Below are 23,810 nucleotides of genomic sequence, written 5' to 3'. Positions count from 1 at the left end.
AAAACAGTTATCAGTCCTTTGTTGCACATGTTGCATGCCACTCAGGAAATCCATCTTGATCGATGTCCCTTTCAATATGATAATAGAGCTGCTGTGTTGGTGCTGGGGGCTCATTCATTCAAGCAGGGCATTAGTTAGTTCCTTTCAAACAGAGAAATCCCTTGCTCTATTTCATCTCATGCAGTTTGTCATGATGTCTTTTTGGGCATCTAATCGAAAGAAAAGACAAGACAGAAAAGTCCTTGTTATCCCTCCTTTCAGTGGTGGAGAGCAAACATGAGGACCAACATGACATGTACTGTCAGTCCTGAATGGACAGCAGACAGCTTTCACCTGTCAAAACACCCTCTCCCCTTTCAGCACCACGGACAGTGGTCGTCTTAACGCCCCACCACATGGAGCAAACATGTCAACCAGTCACCCGCACCTGACTCCTCTTGATCAGAGGCGCAAAGCCACAGATGAGGCCTTATGATGGAGACTCTTAATATGTAGTCAGAGAAAGGTGTGTATGCTCTTGAAGTTGCCTTGAATCACAACCTCTTCTTTTACTCCATGACCTTTATATGGATGTTCATGTTACTTTCTGTTGTGTAAATGGAGGAGAGGAAAGAAGCAGTGCATAAAGTTTTCTTTGATCATGCTCTTCCCTGGATGTCTTTTCAGTTTTCAGGCCTCTATATAAAAAAAAAAAAACATGACTAAAGGTCAACTTACTTAGCTTATTTTAGAGCTTTTCATCTCATGGTGTTCATCACACCAAGCAAATTCAATTTGCTGATAAAGAATGAGATGTGATTGACAGCTACGGAAGAAGTTAGTTGGTGGAGTATTTTATTTAAAGAAAGACATTTACATTTTGTTAAATACTTGTAAGTATATTGTGACCACTATTTGAACAGGGCAAGGCAGCATACAACAAAGAGCCTGGGCTGATTTCAAACCCAGTATGTCCTGTCATCGTATAGCTCAGTGACTCCTCAGAAAGTTCATGGCCTTCAATGACTGATAACAAATGAAAGTTGGGCGGAGATTCAAAAGGGAAAGGAAGAAAAAAGGTTATTTAGTTTAACACGTCCCATTGTATGTTTTGGTACTTGTGTCAAAACCGCAAATAACTGCAACACAAGGATACTAAAAAGTCCTCAAGTAGCTCAGCACTGTGCTTTGACCTGGAAACCACATGAAGTATTGCATATACAAAAGATAGAGAGAAAGCCGGTGGCAGAACTGCATGTTCTAGTCTGACTAGCCTCATGTTCATGTGGGGGGACGCTATTGACGTTGGAGCTGAGACAGTCAGTTTAGGATTTGTCTAATGTCTAACAATACCCTGTCCAAGCAGCTTGAGTAGCGACACAGCCATTTATGCTGCTGCCAGTTCAACAAACTGAAAATGGAGAGAAATTCATAATAACAGAAAACTGTTGTGTGTTTTTAAGCCACTTATTGGCTAAAGGACCATTTGTGAGGGAACCATTACTGTACATCAACAGTCTGATGGTATCTGTTGGATTTGTTTGGATTGCTGCAGCTATATTAGGAATTATTTACAACCAAAGGAATGAATTAATGAACTAACTCAGTAATGCTAACAGTCCAGGGATGAGCCCAGCATCACATCAGCAGTGAGAGTTATCAGGTGAAAATAAAGTCTTTGTCCATCCTCACAGTTGAATCAGGTGCTTCTCAGAACAAGCAAACATCAGACGAAAATACATTTGTTGAAATGTTGGATTTTAGTGTCAACACTACTACAGAAAGATTGGTCTGCAAATCAGTGTGTTTCAGTCCTTGTTTTCCTTTTGAAACTGTTCCTCACACTAGTCAAAAAAATGAGAGAGGAAGAGGAAACAAAAAGGTGTTGACTTCAAGAAAAGGCTCCATATTTGTTTTTCTTCCTGGTTATTTCCCCTGATGAGCCATGACCCCAAACATGTTGGTAGTAACCTTTTCGTTCTCAATGTATCCAAATGATCATCGTTACCAATTAACATCTTTAAATCTATCTTAAACTCTTCACTGTGGCCTTTTCTCATGGTCTACCATCCCTTTGCTGTGCGTCCGTGCCGTAAGACTTGGCAGTAAAAGGATTAGTCCACTTTTGAGTACCTGCAGACTTGAGACTTGATGATTTTTAGAGGTGTGACAGTTGAAGCCTTCATGATTTATTCAATAACTGAATTTCTACAAAAGTATCTGTGTATTAACTTGCTCACCTTATATGTTTGCAATCCTGAGTTAGTAGCTTGTTATATTTTGGTTTGTATTGCTGGCTTTTAAACATTGACCAATATTATTATTTCTGCTCCTTAATGTATTCCTGAATCTTTCATTAGTACCAATTATTCAATAATTTCTACATTTCTCATTGTTTCTATATAAGAAAAAAGGTGCTAAACCTGACCCAGAGCCAAGTCAGTGTAATCTATGCTCTCGCAGCACCTCATCATAATATTTTCAACTTGTATGCAGTCTTCCTTTTCACAGACCTGTATTAATTAATGAAAAGAGTAATCGAATTCATTTAAAACAGAGACATCTTAATACATTGACATGGAAATAAAGCCGTACTGCATGTTGTAAATAGTAGATGTAAAACATGGTTCAAGAAGATACATACCTACACTTTGAAATTGTGTTTTTAATATTGTTATTTACAAGAAAACAGAAGTGACCATTACAATTGAGAACTGCAGATAAAAAACACCACATCTTACCATTTAACCATGGAATCATGGTTAAATGGTGAATGATTGTTCATGCCTTTGTTTCCACTTTTAACATAGTCTGGCATCATCGTTAAATACCAACCTGTACGTTTTGATTGCAATGTTGAAAAAACAGACAAGAAACAGAGAATTTGCTCTGCGAGGTTTCTGCAGAATACTGACAGGTACATTTAAGTGATGTGTATTTGAAGGAACAACTTTACAGTTTGGGGTGAACAATGTCTTCTTGTCCTAAACCTTTCTTTTTGTGTGTAGTAAGCTCGTCAGACAACCTCTCCTTGTATTTTAACTTTGCTTGTCATTGGCAACATATGGCGTTTTAAAACTAATGTCTTGACATGGAACCGATTTTGAAATCCTTTTATAACAATGATGTCATTATTCACATCTATGAGTCTACACACATGAAGTTGTATATGAATATTTTAGATACGAGCCCTTTTATAAAGGTTGATATATCATGGTTTTGAAAAAAGAGATTTAAATCAAATGCATTCAAAGTTAGGTCTGATTTGATCACAAACTCTGAACAGCAGGAAGTTCAATCATAGCAGCCAGCAGTGTGTACAGATGCTTTAGTGTGATGCGGATAATGATGGCGTAGATTTTGGCTTGGGATGCCAGACATCCTTTCAGCTACCGTCACGATTTGAAGGCTGAAAAACCAAGAAGTCTGGGCGCATCCGTGTGGCCGCGATAGTGACGATCACCTTCAGCGAGGCAGTCAGAGAGTCCGTCGACGCTTTTGCTTTCACGCATCAATAAACCTGCGCAGGCTCCATCTGTCTGATCGCTCTGGCTCGTGTCAGTCTCATGCCGTTTATACGACACAATTTCACTCATCAGAATTTTATTCTCAAACTCAAGGACTGAGATTTGGGATGTTTTTGGTGAATACATCAAACATTCGTCTTATCGCTTGTTTCTGATTTTAATTGTTTCTGATTTCACTTTTTCCTAAAACTGTTGGTGATGCTGTTATAGCCTACTTGTAATAACTCTCAATAATCCAATATCCATTAAAAAATAGTTAGTTAGGTATTTAATATATTTGAACTGTAGGATAACAAATAATGATTTCCCTTTCCCGTACAGTTGCTCGAAAAGTCCATTCCTCTGTACATCCTTCAACAAAGGATCACTGTGCTCTCAGCTTGCACAGATGGATACCCACGCGGAAACCAGGACAAAAAGGCTCCTAACTGAAGCCTCTCATGCACTTTTTTGTTTGTTTTATCTTGAAGGGGTCCGTTCCCAGACTGGACTTGGCGGCAGTTAGGCTATATGGGGCCCCATGGGGCAGGGCGCGTGCAAAACAGCGCATCTATAATGCTTGAAAAAAAAGGGGATGGAAAACCCTCAAGCTACAGCAGGACAGCTTGCAAACGAATGGCATCGTTATCTTTACCAAGATTATACGAACCTGTTGAAATGCATATCTGTTTACATATGTACATAAATCAACCGAATTTTAATTCATATTTCAGTGCGTTGAGCATGTTCCCGCCCTTTAATATTCCCTTAATCCTTTAGCTTTGTTAAATGTTCAAGCCGGTATGCGCCACGTCTAACGTTTTATTTGTTGTTGTGTAATGTTGTGTGTTCTCGGTTTCACTTATAGTAACGTAAATAGCTATAAAACTACACCACTTAGTCTATGTGCGCTGAAACCTAACTCCTCTCTCCGAAAAAAAGACAAAAAAAGTAGTTGAGGCACTGATGATGAGGGGACACCAGCGCAGGAGCAGGAGCCGGGATGCTGATGGGAGCAGCAGCAGAGTAGTGCAGCAGTAGAAAGGATGGGGGATGGTGTGTAGAGACGGAAGACGAGAAGAAGAGGAGGGGGGGTTTCCCATCTGGTGCGCGGTTGTGGCGCGTGCCGCACGCGTGAATCCTGCGCTGCGTTTGGTTTAATGGTCAGCAGCAGAGATTGGCTCAAAGTTTTCGAAGATGGTGAAATACAATCAGTTGAATTAAAGTCTAACATTTATACAAAGTTATATTCAATATTGTGTTTGCATATTTTTAAGGGAACACTTTAAAAGAGGTTCAGTTTTGTACTGTATCAGAAGCATATTCCTCACCGTGTTATCCATGCAGTTTTAGAGCACACTGCACCACTCTTTTGTATTATTTTAGCCACATACTAGGCTACTTCCATACTGTGTTTTGCAGCTTGTCACGTCACTCAGTCTCCTCCCCCCACTGCTCCAGGTAAACACCGTGTTGTTGATATTGGAAACAAGCTGCTAAGGGTCCACAAGCAGATGTTAATCCAAACATAGCGTGGCTTGGGTATCTGGTTTATTAATTGTAGGAATAGATTAGTCCTGTCACCTCAGAATCACTCATCTGGTCCTGTGTTTCTTTCATTGTGGCGGGGATGGCAAATCGAGCCCATAAGCATAAACCAAACTAACTGAATGTTTATTTGTAAGATTTTGATCTTACTTTTTTAATTTATACATTTATTTACAGTGCAACTTTCAGGTATTTCATTAAACTAAAATGACCTTTTACAGATTTGGCCGCTCATTTATGGGGGATTTTCGATACAAAAATAAAACATAAATACTAAACAGGATAATAAACAGAAATATGTGTCAGTTTAATATCAAAGCCAGGCGAATAAAGAGGCTTTCCTGACTGTAGAAAAACACAAAGAATAAAACAAAAAACAGCTACGTGATTCAACCTGTATCTTAGAAGAAAACAGTCTCGTGATATGGCGTGAGTGCGTAATAGGATATTGGACGTTAAAGCTTTAAATTGTATACGCAATAAAGCGAAACAACCTCACGAAACTCCGCATACCAGCGGTAGACGCAGGGTCCCAACGGGGCCAGATGGTCCAGACAGGAGCCCCGCTCATCTCCCAAAGGCATCGCCCCCCTTGTTGTCAAACCCCCAGCACAATGGCTTGTGTTCCCTCCCCTCTGACGCGCCGGAGCCACATAAATAGGAGGATCTCCAACTCTGCGGCACACTTCAGCTTAGCCGCTCCAAGAGCAAGTATCTCCCCTCATAAAGCACAGAAACAAGCAGCCAACGACATGAGTCCCAGCATCACTACTGAGGCCGCCCAGCCTCTCCCTGCCAGGTCCACCGTGGCCCAGAGAAAACAAGCCAACGAACTGAGAAAGGTAAGGGCAAGAGATGAGCCGCGGAGCTCTTTACTGGAACTGCTTTTTCCCCCCATTTGACTCTTTTAGAAGTGCAGCTGACTAACTGTTTCTCATGATTTCTTCTAGACTCTTAAACCACTGCTGGAGAAGAGAAGACGAGCTCGTATCAACGACAGTCTCAACCATTTGAAAAGTCTGATTCTTCCTCTGGTTGGCAAAGACAACGCACGCTACTCCAAGCTGGAGAAAGCTGATATTCTGGAAATGACCGTCCGTTTCCTCAGAGACCTTCCATCCTCTCCAGTCAAAGGTACGCATCATCACTTGAACTATGATGTGTATTGCCCAAACTTTCTTATCTGAGATTTTAGGCTAAACATGAAATTCAAGTGGCTGATCAAATCTCTTCTCTCTCCAGACTCCGCAGACAGTTACAGAGAAGGCTACAAAGCCTGCCTCCAGCGTGTCTCCACGCTGCTTCCCAAAACCAACCTGGATCAAGACGCGTGTCAGCGGGTTAACGACTTTGTCCAGCAGTCAACGTCCGCCACCGTCACTCCAACCTGCCTGAACTGCTGCGCTCAGACCTCCAGAACTTTGCCTCAGATTCAACAGAGACTCCTGAGCCTCAAATCCAGCTTCAGCTCCAGACTGGAGAGTCAGTCCCGCAGCAGCAGCAGCAGCGGCAGCAGCGTCGGTGCCGTGGCTCCCAGCAGAGCGCAGTCCGGCCCGCAGCCTGTCAGCGCTGCCATGTGGAGACCTTGGTAGATTAGATGGACATTTATCTCATGCGTATTATTTATTTCATGATGTTATTTATGCTATTTGTATTCAAGCTACCGTAGTCTTAGCGATTGAGAATTGTAAGAGATGCTGTACAATATTTATAATTCAGCATTTGGCTCATTTTGCGTTCATTGCCAGAGAGCACACGAGCACAGATCTTAAAGAAACGAAAGTCTATGCGCTTTTTAAAATGCAATCCTCTTTGGGGTTTCAAAGATACGGGTTGTAGACAACACTTTTGTAAAACCCCAAGGGTTATTTTGTTTGAGGTTTGCACGGTGGACTTAAAAGTATTTTGGTCTGTGCAAAAGAATAGTTTGTAAACACTATGTGTTAAATAGGATTATGTATTATTCATTGACGTTATGTAAGAAAAAAAGGTTTTGTGACACTTCAAATGTTTTGTCATTGTCAAAAGCTTTTCAATAAATATACATTCCTCAAATATGGTTGTATTGTTTGATTTTTGATTTTGTGGGGCTTCAGTGGTTTATTATCAAACGCAGAAGTCTTAAAAAGTGGAATCTCAGTCATGAAAGGAATGAAAAAGGCGCGCAAACGCACAGAGCCACAGGTCAGTCTGAGCCTATTGATGCTGATGAGCAGCTGCTCTATTGTTGCAGATGTGAGGCGCCTCTCTAGTTGCCGCCAAATCGGTGGGAAGAAGTTGGACTGGTTGTGTGATGGGACACACTGTGTGAATTTCAATGACACATTCACTTTACCCCCAAAACACACTTGTTTCTCCTTATTTTAAAACAACATCCTGTGATTGTCAATAGCAGGCTTTTAAGTTTCCAGGCAAACTTGGAGTCAAACTTTACATTTCAAAGAATGATAACCCATTGCTACGGTTGTTTTCTGATATCCGTAGATCTATTCTGAATTCACCACTTCTTTATATTTAGGGAAATGATATGTGTATACATGCTAAAGCTTTTAGTTGTAGATGTTTCATATTGTAGTCCATTGAACATGGGCAGAATAACAATAACCAGTTCTACTTGACTTTCTTAAGTAAAATGTTATTATTATATTTAACACCACCACATGACTCCATAAAGCAGTATGGGCGTTTATATCAATTCCTGTGCATATAATGCATATAAGCATCTGACAACGTCTTGATATTTTTTTGTTTACTGTGATACAGAACCACATTGTGTCATGCTGGGAGGAATAACATGGAGTCAGATTTCTTAACTTTTTAAGCAGCCATTACTTTTATTCACTATGGTATGGAAATCATTTTATAGAAACCTTAAACACATTTAAGACCATTGACCCTAATCTTTATCATTTTTCAACATGCTTTTACATAGCAGGGACTCTTTTGAGTGCAACCAACAAATTCAGATGATCCTCTCCACAACATGTTTGGTTTTCTAATGACAGAGTTGTTTGTGTCGTGTCTATCTGTCAATCTTGGAGAATTGTTGATTAGACCAACAACAGTGGGTAAATATTCCCTAATGGATTAGTGTATCTCAAGCACATTTGACTTCACATCTCTCCAGGTTGACTGTAAGACTGAACTGGGACAATTTGCTCCATGTGAAGTAGGAAATACAAAGGACATACACAAACCCACAGTCCTTTAAACACAAATTCAGGTTATGTCCATCTTAAAACAATATTTATATGTACATTAAAATGTTTCAGCCACTGTTTTCATTCCTGCTGTCCATGTGAAGAGATCTATTCTTTGTGGAACTTCAATGGAAGTGATGGAGGACAAAATCCAATGTTCTTTTGTGCAAATGATGAGGCCTCATTTACAGTCTTTTAGGTATGAAACTCCCTCTTTGTGGGTTTTGTGACAGTGTTTCTTTGCTCAGCTGTATTGGAGGGATAGTAACACAAAGAGGGAAGAGGGGATTTCTTATGCTTGATTTGTTTCCGACTGCAGAAGCCTCATTTTAGTTTCAGATGAACTTAAAAATGTCATTTTGCACACAACAAGGTCTCATCCCTCACCTCTAACATTAAAGTTAGTCAAAGAAGGGAGTTCTCAACAGGCATTTTCAGGAGGAATGATTACAGTGACCAGTAACTTTTTCAATATAGGGAAGACCAGGGCCAGTTGTACCAAGTTTTGGTTTTCATGTCATTGCACAAAAACCATTTGAACTATTTGGATACATTTTTTATGTAGCTAACTTGCATCTGTGTTCTACTTATTACGGCTTAAATGTTTTTACAAAAAATGTGAATGTCACAATATTGTTTTAATCACACAAAGTCAAACGTTACATCTGCCCCCACGTGAGGGGCTATTGTTACAACACACATAATGCCTTCATATTAAAACTAAGATAATAAAAGAAATAATAAATCCCAAAGAATATAGTGAAAGATAAAACATTGCAATTTCCACTGAACAACTGATCCAGTTTAATTAAAACGGTATAATTAATCATATACTGATACAAATGATCAGGACATCAGTTTGTCCTTTGGCAGGTAGTGAGTTATCATCTCAGAGCGTGTGTGAACCTGTATTTTAAGTGGTTAATTTTCCTTGTTCCTATGAAGGTTAAAGCAACATGATAATTTTCGCAATTTGGTGCCCCTACAGAGTGCAATTCACGTATATACCTATGTCGTTAATATGGACAGCTTTGCATGTGCATTTGTTATGACTTATGACAAGCAAGTCGCAAACTTTGGTAACACAACCATACATCAAGCAAAAACAACAACACAAGATATAGCAAGCCAGCTTATATTACATACAAGTCCAACTGCAAGATAGCCAGCGTGGCGTCTGTCTTCGACTAAAAGCCAGTCCAAGATATACTCTTGTCCTTGCTTCGTTACTTCCCTTTTCTCAGCTTCCTCCTTCAAAATCCTCTTTGGTCTTTTTGTTTCTGCCATGTTTTCCATTGAGGCTGCTGAACCAATTTCTTCTGGCATGACAGCGTTGCGGCCATCCCCCGTAAATCACCCCACCGTATTCTCATGAGCAGATTTGTACGATATCGTACGAAAAGTTCTGCACAAAAATTTGTAAGATTTCTCACATAGCAAGCCAGCTAAAAACGTAAGTCGTCCACGAGTTGGCGACATAACAGAAGTGTAATAAAATGAATGCGCACACAATATATACATGGAATACACACAATAACAGTGCATTGCTTTCCTCAGTTACAAAAATGTGGAAACACACAAAAAAATATGTGGAAAATGGACGTGTGAATTACTTTTCGTTGTTATACTGTATATACAAAAATGCATGAGAACAGCCTGATCACCAGGAGTTGAGACTGACCAGAAGCAGGACATCAAACGGAAAACCTATAAACATTTTATCCACAAAATATGAACCAATGTCACAAAAATCAGTGTTGACTTACTGCTGTAAAGCATTAGGCACTTGTTACATGTTACATAGTGAAACAACATGTGTTAAGGGCTCAAGGGTTAAGAGTGGGAATGACAGAGGCACCATTGTCCCTACTACAAGCCAATGTAGCATAAAAAAGATTTTGAAGCTGTTGAGGTAAAATAGTTGCGTAATGTTGCTTTAAATGCATATATTTTGAGTCACTTTGGAAAAAAAGCCTCACGTGATTTAAAAGTCTCTTTTACAAGTGTACCTGTCCTCCACATAAAAGACAACAGAGACTTTTGATGAAGTATGAAGAGAGTACGAACACAAAACACATTGGTTCAAAAGGGTCAAAAATCAAATATGTTTTTAAACATGAATAAATAAAACGATTCAAATCAATTCAATTCAATTTTATTTACAGTGCCAAATCATAACATAAGTTATCTCAGGACACTTCACAGAGTACGTAAAGACCACACTTTATGACTTATTATGATTTACATAGACCCAACAATTCCCCCACAGAGTAGGGTGGCAACGAAAACCTTCCCTGTAAGAGGCAGGCCCAGCTCTATCGAGGACGGCCATCATAAAAAATACGTAACACTTATGAATTAAGAAAGTACATACTTTCCACTTTACCACTGACAGTTGGATTGGCTTGCCTCCTTATTTGTGACAAAACAACTGCAGGAATATTCGGTGTGTATCGGTGAGTGAGTCTGTGTGAAGCCAGTAGGGCTGGCCTAACACAAAACACAATGATGGTTCAGGCAGCAGAGTTAGTAATGAACCTCAGAGCGTGTGTTTGACATAAATGTACTAGAGAAAAGTTTATTTAGCAGGACTTATTTCCCAAATAAAAGCCAACTCTTATCTTCTTTTTGTATCATTGCCATCATTTACAGAAGACATGCCAGGTGAGCTACACATTGATTTACTATTATGGAACTAATAGAAAAAGTGTTACAAGGTCTAAGCACTGAATAAGAAAGATAAAAAGTGGAGGAAAGAGAAACAGTCCCATAATACAGTAACTTCTAAAAACTGAGATCCACATTGTTCAGCGTGACTGTTTTGGCGTTCATTACATTATCTGTCGACATACAGTCTTAAGGAGTACTCCATTGATTGCACCAGTATCCCAATAGGAATTAGGAGACAGGAGTGTAAGGCATGCTATTACTACACAATCTCTCTCTATCCTTAACTGTGCTGTAGTTACCATACACAGATAATGTAGAGAGATATTATGGGCAGTGGGTGTAAGAAAACATTGTCATTTAGTTTATTCTGGGAATTGTCCAATATTGATGTTCTTGTCTGGTGACAGGGTTGACTTTACACATTAAAAAAATGAGTGAATTATAAACGCATCAAGTTCAGTTGACTCGACAAGAAGGGTACAACTCAGTCTGTCAAAACAGCTGTGTAGTGTATTCTGTGGTTAAGGAGGAGCTTTCTATAATAAAAAAGACCATAATGATGGCATCAGGGTTGAGGGTTGGCCTTGAGACTTAAAGTTTTTAAAAGAAATCCTGCATTACAACCTGTAGGTTGTAGGCGATATTGAAATTCCCCTGATGACTTTATTGATTTAAGAAAACAACAATATCTTATTGTCAAAAAAAAGCTTACGAGATAGATGCACATACATTATAAATATCTTTGGACTGGACACACATGGTTACAACACTCGTAAGTGCCCACAAAATATAGACATAGATCAACTCTCATAGATCAATATTCATGTATGGAATGAGGATAACACAGGCCTTCATTTTGTCCCCAACCTACAAGTTTGGTTAGTTAATGAATTAACTGTTGCATGGCAAAAAGCAAGATGACTTGCATTGATGCTAAACTTGTTACAGAAAATGAGGCGAACAGAGTTGTCACTCGTCCTTGAATACCAAAGTGCTTTTCTACACTGTGACAAGAGTGTGTAGAAGAAGCATCCAGTGCAGTGGGTGCAGAGCTTAGTCCGCAGAAGACACACCAGGCACTGGCGTTACCATACATCACGTCCAGCAATCTTAACGGAGAACAGCGAGGGCAACACAACCTCATGATCTCTTTTAACAGAATATTCCTCTTCTAGCTCCGCTAAAAGCACTAAATCGGTCAGCATGTTAGTGTGTTGTTCACTACCGAGCTGATTTGTACCTACAACATTATCTTCACTTGCAGTTATTACAGACATGAACAAAATTCATAACTGGCGTTTATCATACATCGTTCTGTTATCATGGGTATGTGAGGACCATCATCTTGGCCAACCAATATCGTGTTGAATGATAATATTGTCACATGGCCAAAGTGTATGGGGTTAAAAAGGAGCAAGAGGCAGGGAGGGTCTAATGAAAGCTGTTATTGAGTCGCATTATAAAAACTCTAGGGTCCAGTGTTTTTTTTGGAGTTTGCTTCATTGTCAGAGGAAATGTTTGGCCACTGCTGCTTTGAATTTTTTTCATTCTTTACTTAGTCTCAGATTTTTATACTTGATAGCAATTCTGAATGATTGGAGTAGTCCTTTAATGTTTGCGAGTGTTTTGGCATCATATTGTATAGTTTGATTCTGATCAGTGGTAACAGGATTCATAACAAGGATACCACCAAGTCCAGCGAAGTACCAGAGGAGTAAGCCTCAAACTTGCGATGTAATCGAGTGCAAAGTCTGGAGCTGCTCCATAGACAATGAATGGGAGACTGATTTGTGGATCCACACATTTTTTACACCAAAATGAGCTTTATTCTGCTGTAGTGTACCCAAACACTCAGAACATTCCCCTGGGTGCTCTCAGTGTCATTCTTTCCCAATTAATTGTGGAGCAGCTCCAAGCTTAATAGTTGATGACATCACAAATGTTAGCATTTTTGATTTGTAAATGTCTACTTATATATTTGGACTGTCTCAGACCATAGGAATTAGGGATGTACCCAGTACTGAACTGAACCCACAGATCATTTATTGGAGAAGAAAAGTATAATATGATATGATCCACTATCTTAAACTGTGACAATTTGATGTCCTGAGATCTGTCCTTACTGGAAAACTGGGCTATGCTCTTTCAGAACCATGAATGCCAAGTTGCTTTTTAAATGACATTGGCTAGCATGGCGTTGTTGGAAGAAAAGTTTGTCTCCAGATACCTGGCACTACTACAAACTTAGTATGAGTGGATACGCTCTGAAGCTGCTGTTGACCGACATGCAAATTGACAGACCAACTGACTGACTGACTGATAGGCTATGTATCCTCTATTCAGGCTATTGTTTCTCACACTATGAGGAACCACAGTAACCAGAATATTTTTCACAGTTTGAGCATGTTTTGAGATGGTAATGTTAAGGGTGTCCGTACACATGCTGGCTATTATTAACATAGTTGTTTAAGAGAGGGGAAAGAACAGTATCTGACTGATTTCAGTATCAGTTGATAGGCATTGGTATCAGACATGCAAATTGATTTTAAAAATGGGCATATTTCCCCTTTAAGTAAGGCAGCGTATTATTATTTGAATGGATAGATGGCCAAGTTGCTCTGGTGATTAGTGTATCCGTTTCCAAACAGTATGTTGTCTTCACTCCATTGAAAACCTAATGATGCTCTGCACTCACAGGCTGACACATGCAAGTTAAACCCACAGCTTTTGGACACAGTAGATGACTGGAGGCTTTGTTCAGTTGGTGTTATTGCATAGTTGTTTATCTGTGCTGCAAACTAATTTCTTTCCAGTTTTCTAATAATATTTCATTTCAACAGAACAAAGTAATGAAGTCTCACAAGAAACGTCCACATTTCTTTAGAGCAGAACCAATACTTCTCTGGCAAAACTAGTCACATAAAGGGAATAGACCTGCCATTAATTGGGACATTACATATCGACAAGAATAAAAAATAAACATTGTAACTTGTATCAACGCATTCTCTTCCATTTTGATATTGGAAGTATTTGTGTTATGGACATGGTGCTCTCCATTGTTTGAGACTCAGGAAAACAAACACCAAAAGCCGCCCGTTTTCTCTCAGCTCACATCACTCTGAAGCAGAAGTCAGGTAGAGTCGGTCTCGCTGTTTCTCCCCCATCCCACGGACCGCGTGTGAGTCTTAATACCCATGAAGTAGTCGGAACATTTCAGACAAAGGCTCCCTGTTATCCAGCCTGCGCAGATGGGTTACTGACGCCGAATTTGCTTGAAAAGACAAAAGAGGACTCTAACCGTAAGAGTAAAACGGAGGAGAAGTGTACCTCCCCCAACTACCACCAGCTCCCCATCACCCCTCCCTCCCAGTAGGGCGGCGAGGGGCGCGTGCAGCAAGTGTGCCTCTCAGTTTCAGGGAAGCGCTTGGCTTTGTCCAAAAACAGCATGTCTACACGATGCTGGCCTTTACATTTCGATTCTCTGGACTTTATCTTCATTTTAAATTGAAGAAATATTAAAAAATATACAATACATGCATATAGCCTACGAATGCGCCATAAAAAGTGAAAAAAGAATAACTGCTGTGTAGTCCAGGGCGCCTCTTTTACTGTCGATATAAGATAATAATAATATATAAATGCATATTATAGGCTATTATATAACGCTGACCGTAGACTTTTATGTCGGTGAAATCCAAATCCTCTGCCCTTGCATGACCGCCTCAATATTAATAATGTTGTATTTGTAATACTGTAAGCTATGAGTTATATGCTTAGATTTGAGGAAGTTGCCACTTTGTCAGAATAAAAAAAGCTCTATAGGTCTATTGTTTAAATCATCAATGTGCGTTTTCCACTGTGATCTGTTTGATATTTAACATAATTTAAAATGAGCCTCCTTGTCTACAAAGTCATGCAATCTGCTCTTCCAAACCAGCATCTTCATCTCCACCAGCAGATTGAGCTTTAGGTTTCGTCATCATATAATATTGACAAACAAGCATTTCATGATGGCTTGGACGCTAAAATATCCAAGAGTCAAGCTGATGGAGACAATTGCAACAGAGTTTCTAAAACAGGGGGGGCGAGAATGGTTCTTTTCAGTTTGACAACAACATGGACCTCTAAGGAGCATGCAGATGGGGCACCCACGCCAAAACTGCGTGGAGATCATGTGTCATGCGTGTAAAGTTTATAGAAAAAGAGCTTGAGTATATGCAGTGTGTGCGCGCGCGCGCGCGCGCGTGTGTGTGTGTGCGTGTGTGTGTGTGTGTGCGTGTGTGTGTGATATGTATGGACCATGGTGGGACAGGGAGATTGGCTGTTCAGGATGCTGGTGGAGTGTATGGAGGGTGGGGGTCGATGGACGGAGGCTGGGGGTGGGTGGGGTTGAAGGCTCGGTAACAGACGGCCATCTGGTCCCCGTGGCGCGTGCTGCGCGCGTGGTTCCCCTGAGTGCAGTGGTATTTGATGGGTTGTCATCTCTCTCCAGTTTTTATTTAAAATCGGAAATTCTCAAAGCTGTGATTCGAAGTTTTGTTCACCTCACATGACAAGATAGTTAGTTTTCAATATACCAAGTCCACAAGGACATAGTCTAGATATGTATTACGCACATAGCCCATACGTTTAAAACCATGGCATGCTCGTTTTTTATTTCGCTATTGTATTGAAGTATCCTCCCTCGATACCCACCATCTCTTTTTCAGCCCCCACCGCCTTGTGTGAGGCGTCGGTAGCAGCAGGAAATACCCCACAGGTAGAGACTCCCCCCGGGCAGAAACTGCATAAAAAACGTCGTATGCAAAACTATTGTTGTCAAAATCTAAGAGCAGATGCTATTGCAAAGTAGCGTGGCTTGGGTATGAGATTGGAGTAAGAGTCTGTGTCTCTGTGGACACCTTTTCATACACGCAAGCCTGACCCCTATGCCAGTAGTGTATGTATTGCACTTCTGAGTCGGTAGATTTGTTTTAAAATGATGTAAAGGAAATGTTATCAAACTTGGGCAAATTACTCACAATAACATCCAGTGAATATATATATATATACTATATATACTACTGAAGATGTGTCCCAAAAGATACATCCCCCTATCAGCTCCCACGCCACTCGCAACCTTATATGACCATCTTTTGGCACAATGGACGGTTTAACATTACGTCCCGTGTTTTACGAATTTATATATACATATCTATCAGTATACGTTGTGTCATTAGTGAGGTAGATTATGTTTCATTGTTAGATCTCAAAATAAATGAATGCTATTTAGCCTATATTTTGATTCCTCTCGCATATGACCACTGCACAATTACGCACCGGTAACTATACCGCATTTCTGTGTTTACGAACGAATCTATTCCATCTACCACATGTGAAATAATGAACCTTACTGTGTACTATATGTGATATAAGTTGTAGAGTTTGCAGAGTTTATATTTTGTGAGTGGGCATTCGATGCGCCCAAACCAACAGCTTCTTTACGCACACATTTCTTCAGCTTGTTGATGCAGATTTGGTTTTATTTGGTCTATAGATCATAACACAGACACGCACTGCAGTCGCCACGCATGGATTAGAGTAGAAGACAGATGGTTATCTTTCTAAATTGGATGGTTTTGTGTTGTTTCCATCGAATAAGAGGCCTGTCCGAATCGTCTGTGTTGGCTTGGGGGCGTACCCGTGACGCACGTTAACCGACGCCACTGTCCTGTATATATACCGCAGCCCTTGGCCGTTAGAGACACATCTTCACCGACTTCTATTTTGGACACTTCTCCGGCACAAAGACGAAGCTGAAAATGTCTCCAAACATGACTTGTGAAGTCCAGTCTTTTTCTCCAAGGCTAACTGTAGCCAAAAGAAAAGAGGCTCTTGAGCTCAGAAAGGTAAGCGAAGTGACTGAATTTTGCTTCATTATCTTAAACGTGGTCTCTGGTGATTTACACTTTGTGTAATGCATGAATGCTAAATGTGATGTGTTTTCTTTTTCAGACAATGAAACCTTTGATGGAAAAAAGAAGGCGCGCCCGTATCAACGACAGCCTGAACCATTTGAAAAACCTCATCATTCCCCTCATAGGCAGAGATGTAAGTTATTTTCCATCTAGATACACTCTGAAGACATTTTTCAGATAAACTAAGTGAAGGCAACGTTTGGGCTCATAAATTTAACATTTTTTTCCATTATTTTCTCCAGAAGACTCGCTACTCCAAGCTTGAGAAAGCCGACATCCTGGAAATGACTGTGAGGTTCCTCAGCGACATTCCCCCTGTTAATGCGAAACGTGAGTAATAGTTCTCCTTGTTTTACACTTTTGTTGATAGCTATATTTACATATATACTGGGCTCTTGTGCTTTTTGATCAGTGAAACTAACATGTCATTGTCTTTTCAGATTCCGCAGACAATTACAGAGAAGGCTACAAAGCCTGCCTCCAGCGTGTCTCCACGCTGCTTCCCAAAACCAACCTGGATCAAGACGCGTGTCAGCGGGTGAACGACTTTGTCCAGCAGTCAACGTCCACCACCGTCACCCCAACCTGCCTGAACTGCTGCGCTCAGAGCTCCAGAACTTTGCCTCAGATTCAACAGAGACTCCTGAGCCTCAAATCCAGCTTCAGCTCCAGACTGGAGAGTCAGTCCCGCAGCAGCAGCAGCAGCGGCAGCGGCGCAGTGGCTCCCAGTAGAGCGCAGTCCGGCCAGCAGCCTGTCAGCGCTGCTATGTGGAGACCTTGGTAGATTTGGCCGCGTGTTCCAAAAAACCTGTGATAAGTCTGTAAAGTGTTCCGTATGTAGGCAGCATGTTGTGATAACATCACATGTAAATATTCACAGTGATCCCTCGCCTCGCTTCCGTTGATGAAAAACAGAAATTCATCGTTAAATCGTATTGGTTGAGTATTATATACTTACGTTTTGCGCACGAGTCTGTTGTCCTGTATAAGTTGACAAGTTTAGACAGTCGTATTTTTTAAATCTGCATGTATGTATACGTTAAACATTTAGTCATCTTTGCGGACTAAGTGGTTAAGGGCTATTGAAACAGCCCTGTAAGACCCCAAGGGTCAGTCTGTATGAATTTGCACTGTAGACTTCAGAGTACTGAGTCTGTGCAGATGAACTCTGTAGACACATTATGTGTCATTGTTAGTATCCCTGTTGGGATGTGTTTTATTTTTGCTGTTTAGAGCAAATGTAGTATATATGTTATATAAAAAAACAAATAAAACTGCGATGTCGTGGTAATACTGTGTTGTGTTTTTGCTTACACTTTATGGTCATTTGTCAGAATTTGCCAGAATATTAGTCTTTACTCGTGCGTACTTACGCACAGCCATAAAAGGTGATACGATGGTCATACTGTGGAAAAGGAAGGACAACGTTACACACAAGGATATACTGAATGGGTCTTGCATTACAATTCCTGGAAGGGAAAAAAAATCACAACAGATGTCAGCGCACATATAAACAAGCTGTTAGATGCATTTTATTGAAAGTCAAGAAACAAAGCTGCGTCCTTCCAACAATAGGATCAGTCTAAAGCGTCTTCAGACTTTGAACTGCAGCAAACATGACGCAATATCTCCTTATATGGAAATACCTCTGTTTAATGAGCAGAAGTCTGGGTGACACATCTGTCCAGAACATTTGAACCGAATAAAAACCGTTAGTCATTGTGACTCCGGGATGGATGGATGCTGTGGTCAAACGCGCCCACAACAGGCAACATGAGATACTGCCCCTGCGTAGATCATGTTGGAGTCAATGCGGTCTCTGCTGCCCTCATCCGGCGGCTGTAGGTATTGACACGGTTATGGTTTATATTTCCGTCGCACAATAATGTCTTCCCCCCCCCATTTTGCTCTTTAAAAAGCACAGGGCACTACGAGTTAGCCAAAGACTGTCGTTTACGTCATTTTTGGATGAACATGTTGATCTACATATACAAAACATCCTCTCTGCATGACAGTGGAGTCCAAGCACTTTCCCGACAGACGAGTCATTTCTCAATGAGAGCAAACAAGAGCAGCCGGCGAACACCAGAGGAGCCTTACTTCCTCCTCACATCACACAGATCCCGCTGCAACACGAGGCTGACGAACCCCGGGAGCTCATCACCGGGACACCATGTCGGTACCGCAGGCGCGCGAGGCAGCAGCCCCCCTTCAATTATGCAGGTAGGAAACAAAGACACACGCGCGAGCAAACCATCACACGCTAACAATACTGTTGCTGTTGGTCGACAAATGACGAGAACGGCGCTGCTACCGGCGTCGCTGCGTCGTCACTCACAGCATGATAACCCAGATAATCCTCTTCTAATACACTGCGCACGGATCTTTCTCTCTCGTTCTCCTATATAATGAATCTAATGGCTTTTTTAAAGGTTATGTAACCGGCAGGTTCCCGGTAGAGGTGCGGACCATTCGTGTTGCTTGTCGTATGTGATGACCTCAATGCGATTAGTACCGGTACCGGACGCGTTAAAACCCACGACCAAGGACACGATAAGGTCGCCATGATTTCACCGGAAAAAGTTTTATTTTATAGGATAGGCTTGAGTAATTCTGCTCCTGTAAATAGTTAGTGTGGAGTGTGTCCTTCCATCGCATGTAGTTGATCCTTGATTGTTTAAGATAATAAGCAGAGGAAGAACACTAAAAGCAAACAGCTGTGTGCGATACAGTAATGACTGCTACCTATTAAAATACCGTCGCAATGAATCGGCTCAATTTTCCAGCAGCACGAGGAGTTTGTTGTACTAGTGCTTCGCCTGTAGGGGGAGGGTTATACCACGGTCACATTATATAAATTACAATAACAATAATAATATAATAATAACAACAACAACAACAACATCAATAATATGCATGGCACCTGTCATAACATAAAATACAGCTCAGGTTGCAATACAAAAGAAACAATTCAATAAGACTGGTAATACAACCAGGACAGAGTGAAAACAATACAAGAGGAAAATCCTCAAATAAATAATATTAAGAGACAAAAGTGGGATAATGTTGGTAAAAAACAGTTTGTTGGTGGTGATACAAATGATTTTAAAATATACAAAGCCATAAAACAAGTACAAGGAATATAGAAGAAATATCAAAATGACCGTGTTATTAGAAATATGGGGGATTGATTAAAAGCAATAGCATAAAATAGGTTTTTATAATCTTGTTTGTACTTGCTCAGAATAGTATTATATATATAAATGAATATATCAGTATTACACATATCACAATTGTTGTTTGGGTAGCTATGGTACAGAATCACTATTGTCTAAAGGGGGTTGGGCTTTCAGTTTAGAGCTTGTTGTGGTGATTGCCCTGGGGCTTGAAACCGTCTTGTGGTGTGTGCTTTGATGGACCTGTGGTGCTTTCCTCAGGGCAGAAGGGAAATGAGAGGAGTCCTTTAGGATGCAGAATGCCCTCCCTAGTCAACAGGAGCTGTAGATGTCTTCCAGTGCAGGCGAATGTGTGTTTGTGATCTTCTTGGCTGTGTTGATGGCTCTCTGCAGCGCCTTCATGACCGCTGCAGAACTGATGCCATATCACAACAGGATCCCGTGTATTCTGAGCTGGTTCTTAAATCTAACAGAAGTATAACAGCGCTGTCTGTTATGAGTTATCATGTCATTAATATGCCCCTTTATTTTGAGAACCACTGCTTTTTCTTCATGTGCATTCAATTAAAGCCTGGTTAATACAGCTACTTGTTCCATTTTTTGACAAACTATCTGCCCACTCGCTGCTTTGCGTATGTTAGGACTCAAGGAAAGATGACTTTTTCAACCTGACGTATGACACAATCACTTCACAATGTAGTTCGGTCACAGTGAAAGCAGCAGAGACCTTCAAAGTAGATTCTACTGTTGAGTCTGTCATCATATTTTGCTCTGAATGGTATCACAGAGTCCCTTCAATCACCCCCATCATAAATCCCCACAAACATGTCTTGACGTCCGTCAGGTTAGAGTTAAGTGATAACATTTTCCGCACATATTAGACGTAATATCCATGTTATTGCCAAACGATTCTGTTGTGTAAACATATCCAGAAAACAAAATATATCAGAAAAAGTGTCTTTATCAGTCAGTCATAAACTAAAGGCAGTAATTAACATCCTGCAGGTAGGTAAGGAAAGGAGAAGCTGGTTTATATACTGTATTGTGTTATGAAGAGTTGGAATATGAGGCTGATCAGTTCATTCTGGCCTGAGTGGAAGCTGTCTTGATTTTATGTGATGTAGCTGGCCTTTAAATGACTGAAACATGAGCAACATTGTCACAACATTTCGTATAGTGTATTAAGCTTTCACAGTTGTGTGATAATACAGCTCAATTCCAGCAGATGGAGAGCTAACGCAGAATCTAAACTGACTCACTGCATAACAACTGCAGCTGTGTGAAAGTGTTCTAGGATTTTTCATGAGGAGATGTTACTTTTTGTTGTTGTATCCATTTCCTTACCTTTATTTCAAACAGTATGAACAGTTAAAGGCGGGTGTGTACAGTTAGTTGTGTGAATACAGGTTTGTCATTCATTTCGACCACTCCCCTTAGCTTACGGAAATGCATTGTGTCTCATCAAAGACATGAGTTCTGTACAGAAAAAAATATTACAACAATACGGGGTACACCATCAGTAGCCATTTTCAAAACTTTACATTTTTGTGCATTTGCCCTTTAACTCTCCTGGACTCTGCATTGCTAAGTCAAAATTTGAATTGTACTCACCTGTGAAAGCCGAGCGTTAGCCAGTGATCCACTTGATGAACCGCTGTAGCTTTTTCCCAAAACATTCATTATGCAGCTAAAACGTGTCCAAAGATAGAGCGACCTGCTTTGTTTTTAGCCTCTCCAAACTTCTCCTGCTCTCTTTCTGTCAAATTCATACTTCCTGCCACTGAGGCTGCAGTGAGATAAACAGACTTCTCATGTCCAAATGGCCTGGTCACAGCTCTGTTTAGACCCTTCTTAAATATGACTGCTGATAAAATGCCTCTACCTTTCCAGAAAATAATTTACTTTGGCCTCTTCTAATGTAGTCATATCACCTTTTCTTGGGCTGCAAACATGAATTTTGTCTCTCACAGTTCACCTTTCTGACTTTTTTTTTTTAATGCATCCAGTTCATTTAACTTTTTTCCAATGCAGAAATATTTCAGAGATGCGATGTTGAAAAAGTCAAATTCCAGCAAGACCTTTGTAAGACAGGTGTGTTTCAGCTTCTGGCCTTCATAGGGGTCATAATGAATCACTTTTCAAACTGCACTTAAATAGAGTAGGTATGAAAAAATGAATGAATGAATGACAACCAATCATATACAGCCACATACATATCAGCCAATGGCTGCAAAGGGCGGTCGGGTCTTTGGTCCTTTGTCTTCTGGCCAGTCAGAGTCCCAGTCTGGCAGATAGTCAAGGGGAGTGTCTAGTAAGAGGCATGAGTGGGGCCATTTTATTCATTAATTGGGGAATTGTCATTACTGGGTTTTTTTCAAGAGAAGCCTCAAACCCAAATGTGAAAACCATACTGTAGTGTGCTGCTTTTGTTAATGTCTTTTAAATATTCAACTTTGAAAAACAAACATGGGATAAATAACTGGTGTTTGTCTACCTGTGCAAACACATATTATTGAGGTGTGTGTTTAAAGTCTGTGTATTTACAGTTGTGAATGTTTGCCGAATTCCTGTTCTACCTGGTAATGTAAGAATAGCTAAAACACAGTCCAACCCTGTTGATGATGTTAATCCCCGCTGCCCCAGTCACTTCTTTGTGTGTTGGTGTGGGGCTCGGGACAGGTACGATGCCAAGATATGCTTTTCTGAAGCTAATTCACAGTTTTCGTCACTTTTCTACTCGACACAGGTAAAATACGGTATTTTGTGTGTTCATTTTATCAAGCATCGAGAGGATTCTGATCGTATTTCTGTTTTTCTTCATGGCAGAAGTATGCCTTTTCAGTTGTTTGTATCGGGTGTTACATCTTTAAAACCGAAAGACAACTAAAAAGTCTTCCCATGACTTTTATAGGAAATCACCCAACATGAAATCAAATCATGTTGGATTCTTTTAACTACCCAGACAATACCTCATACATAACAAAGTGGCACATACAGCATTTACTGTATGAGGAATTGTTGACATAGTGCTCTTGTGAGGTTTAAATCTACGTTGTAAAGGGCTATAGTGCTACACTGTATGTAAGAGAAGTGTTTTGGAAGGGACTGTATATGTGAACAACATTAAAGTGCAGATGGACATCAAAGACTATAAGCTTTCAATTCTGGCACAGACTTTCACATCTATATCACTTCTGGAAACACCACTGCAACTGTTTTGTTCTCTCCGTTCCCCTTCTTTCAAAGCATCACAAGCTTTGGATGGGGCTTTTCCTTTGGCTTTGCTGCTGTTAGCTTGTTTTTTTTATCTGCTAGTAGGTTATTTCTAAAACCTTTGACCAGATTTATGGAAGACAGACTTATAACTGTTTAGGTTGTGATATTGGTCTTGTAGTATATTCATTGTTCTAATTATGGATTTCTTAGATATTGTTGATTAAAAATCCCATTGAGAACCTCATAGCTGAGTAATATTGCAATTTCTCAGCTTGGGATCAATAAAGTATTTCTATTCTATTGCAAAATATATGGTAATGTACAGTAATATTTTGATAACAATATCTACCACATATCATCTCTATATGAAATAAATTCCCAATAAAGCCTATTTTTGTGTACTCCTGTGTGAGTCAAGACAGATGGCCGTCCTCTACAGAGCCGGGTCTGTCCGACGTTCCGGCCTGTTATAGGGAAGGTTTTCGTTGCCACCGTACTCTACAGAGGAATTGTTGGTTCTATGTAAATCATGAATAAGTCATAGAGTGTGGTCTTTAC

General features: G+C 40.3%; 3 protein-coding genes across 3 annotated transcripts in view; all 3 read left to right on the top strand.

Annotated features, from left to right (window-relative positions):
- Window positions 1-5,578: 5,578 nt before the first annotated feature.
- LOC310951636 (transcription factor HES-2-like) lies at window positions 5,579-6,625 on the top strand (the record flags this gene model as incomplete). The annotated part of the gene is given in 5 exon segments (XM_083919957.1): window positions 5,579-5,628; window positions 5,630-5,667; window positions 5,670-5,875; window positions 5,984-6,167; window positions 6,276-6,625. Coding segments are annotated over 5 exon segments (828 nt in total).
- Window positions 6,626-16,704: 10,079 nt separating this feature from the next.
- LOC310951902 (transcription factor HES-2-like) lies at window positions 16,705-17,644 on the top strand (the record flags this gene model as incomplete). The annotated part of the gene is made up of 4 exons (XM_083920378.1): window positions 16,705-16,791; window positions 16,898-16,993; window positions 17,103-17,190; window positions 17,301-17,644. 4 exons carry the CDS (start codon window positions 16,705-16,707, stop codon window positions 17,642-17,644), a joined length of 615 nt encoding a protein of 204 aa, XP_083776504.1.
- A 1,331-nt stretch (window positions 17,645-18,975) lies between these two features.
- The window catches only part of acot7 (acyl-CoA thioesterase 7), a 61,392-nt gene continuing 56,557 nt past the window's right edge, over window positions 18,976-23,810 (top strand). The window contains exon 1 of the mRNA XM_083919682.1: window positions 18,976-19,083. Within this exon, the coding sequence (XP_083775808.1) occupies window positions 19,034-19,083 (50 nt within the window). The 5' untranslated portion in view covers window positions 18,976-19,033. The remainder of the gene's footprint in view (window positions 19,084-23,810) is intronic.

This window comes from Echiichthys vipera (genome assembly GCF_963691815.1).
Source record: "Echiichthys vipera genome assembly, chromosome: 9".
Lineage (NCBI taxonomy): Eukaryota > Metazoa > Chordata > Actinopteri > Perciformes > Trachinidae > Echiichthys > Echiichthys vipera.
The sequence above is the reverse complement of the archived record's forward strand: the minus strand, read 5'-3'. Positions and strand labels throughout refer to the sequence as shown.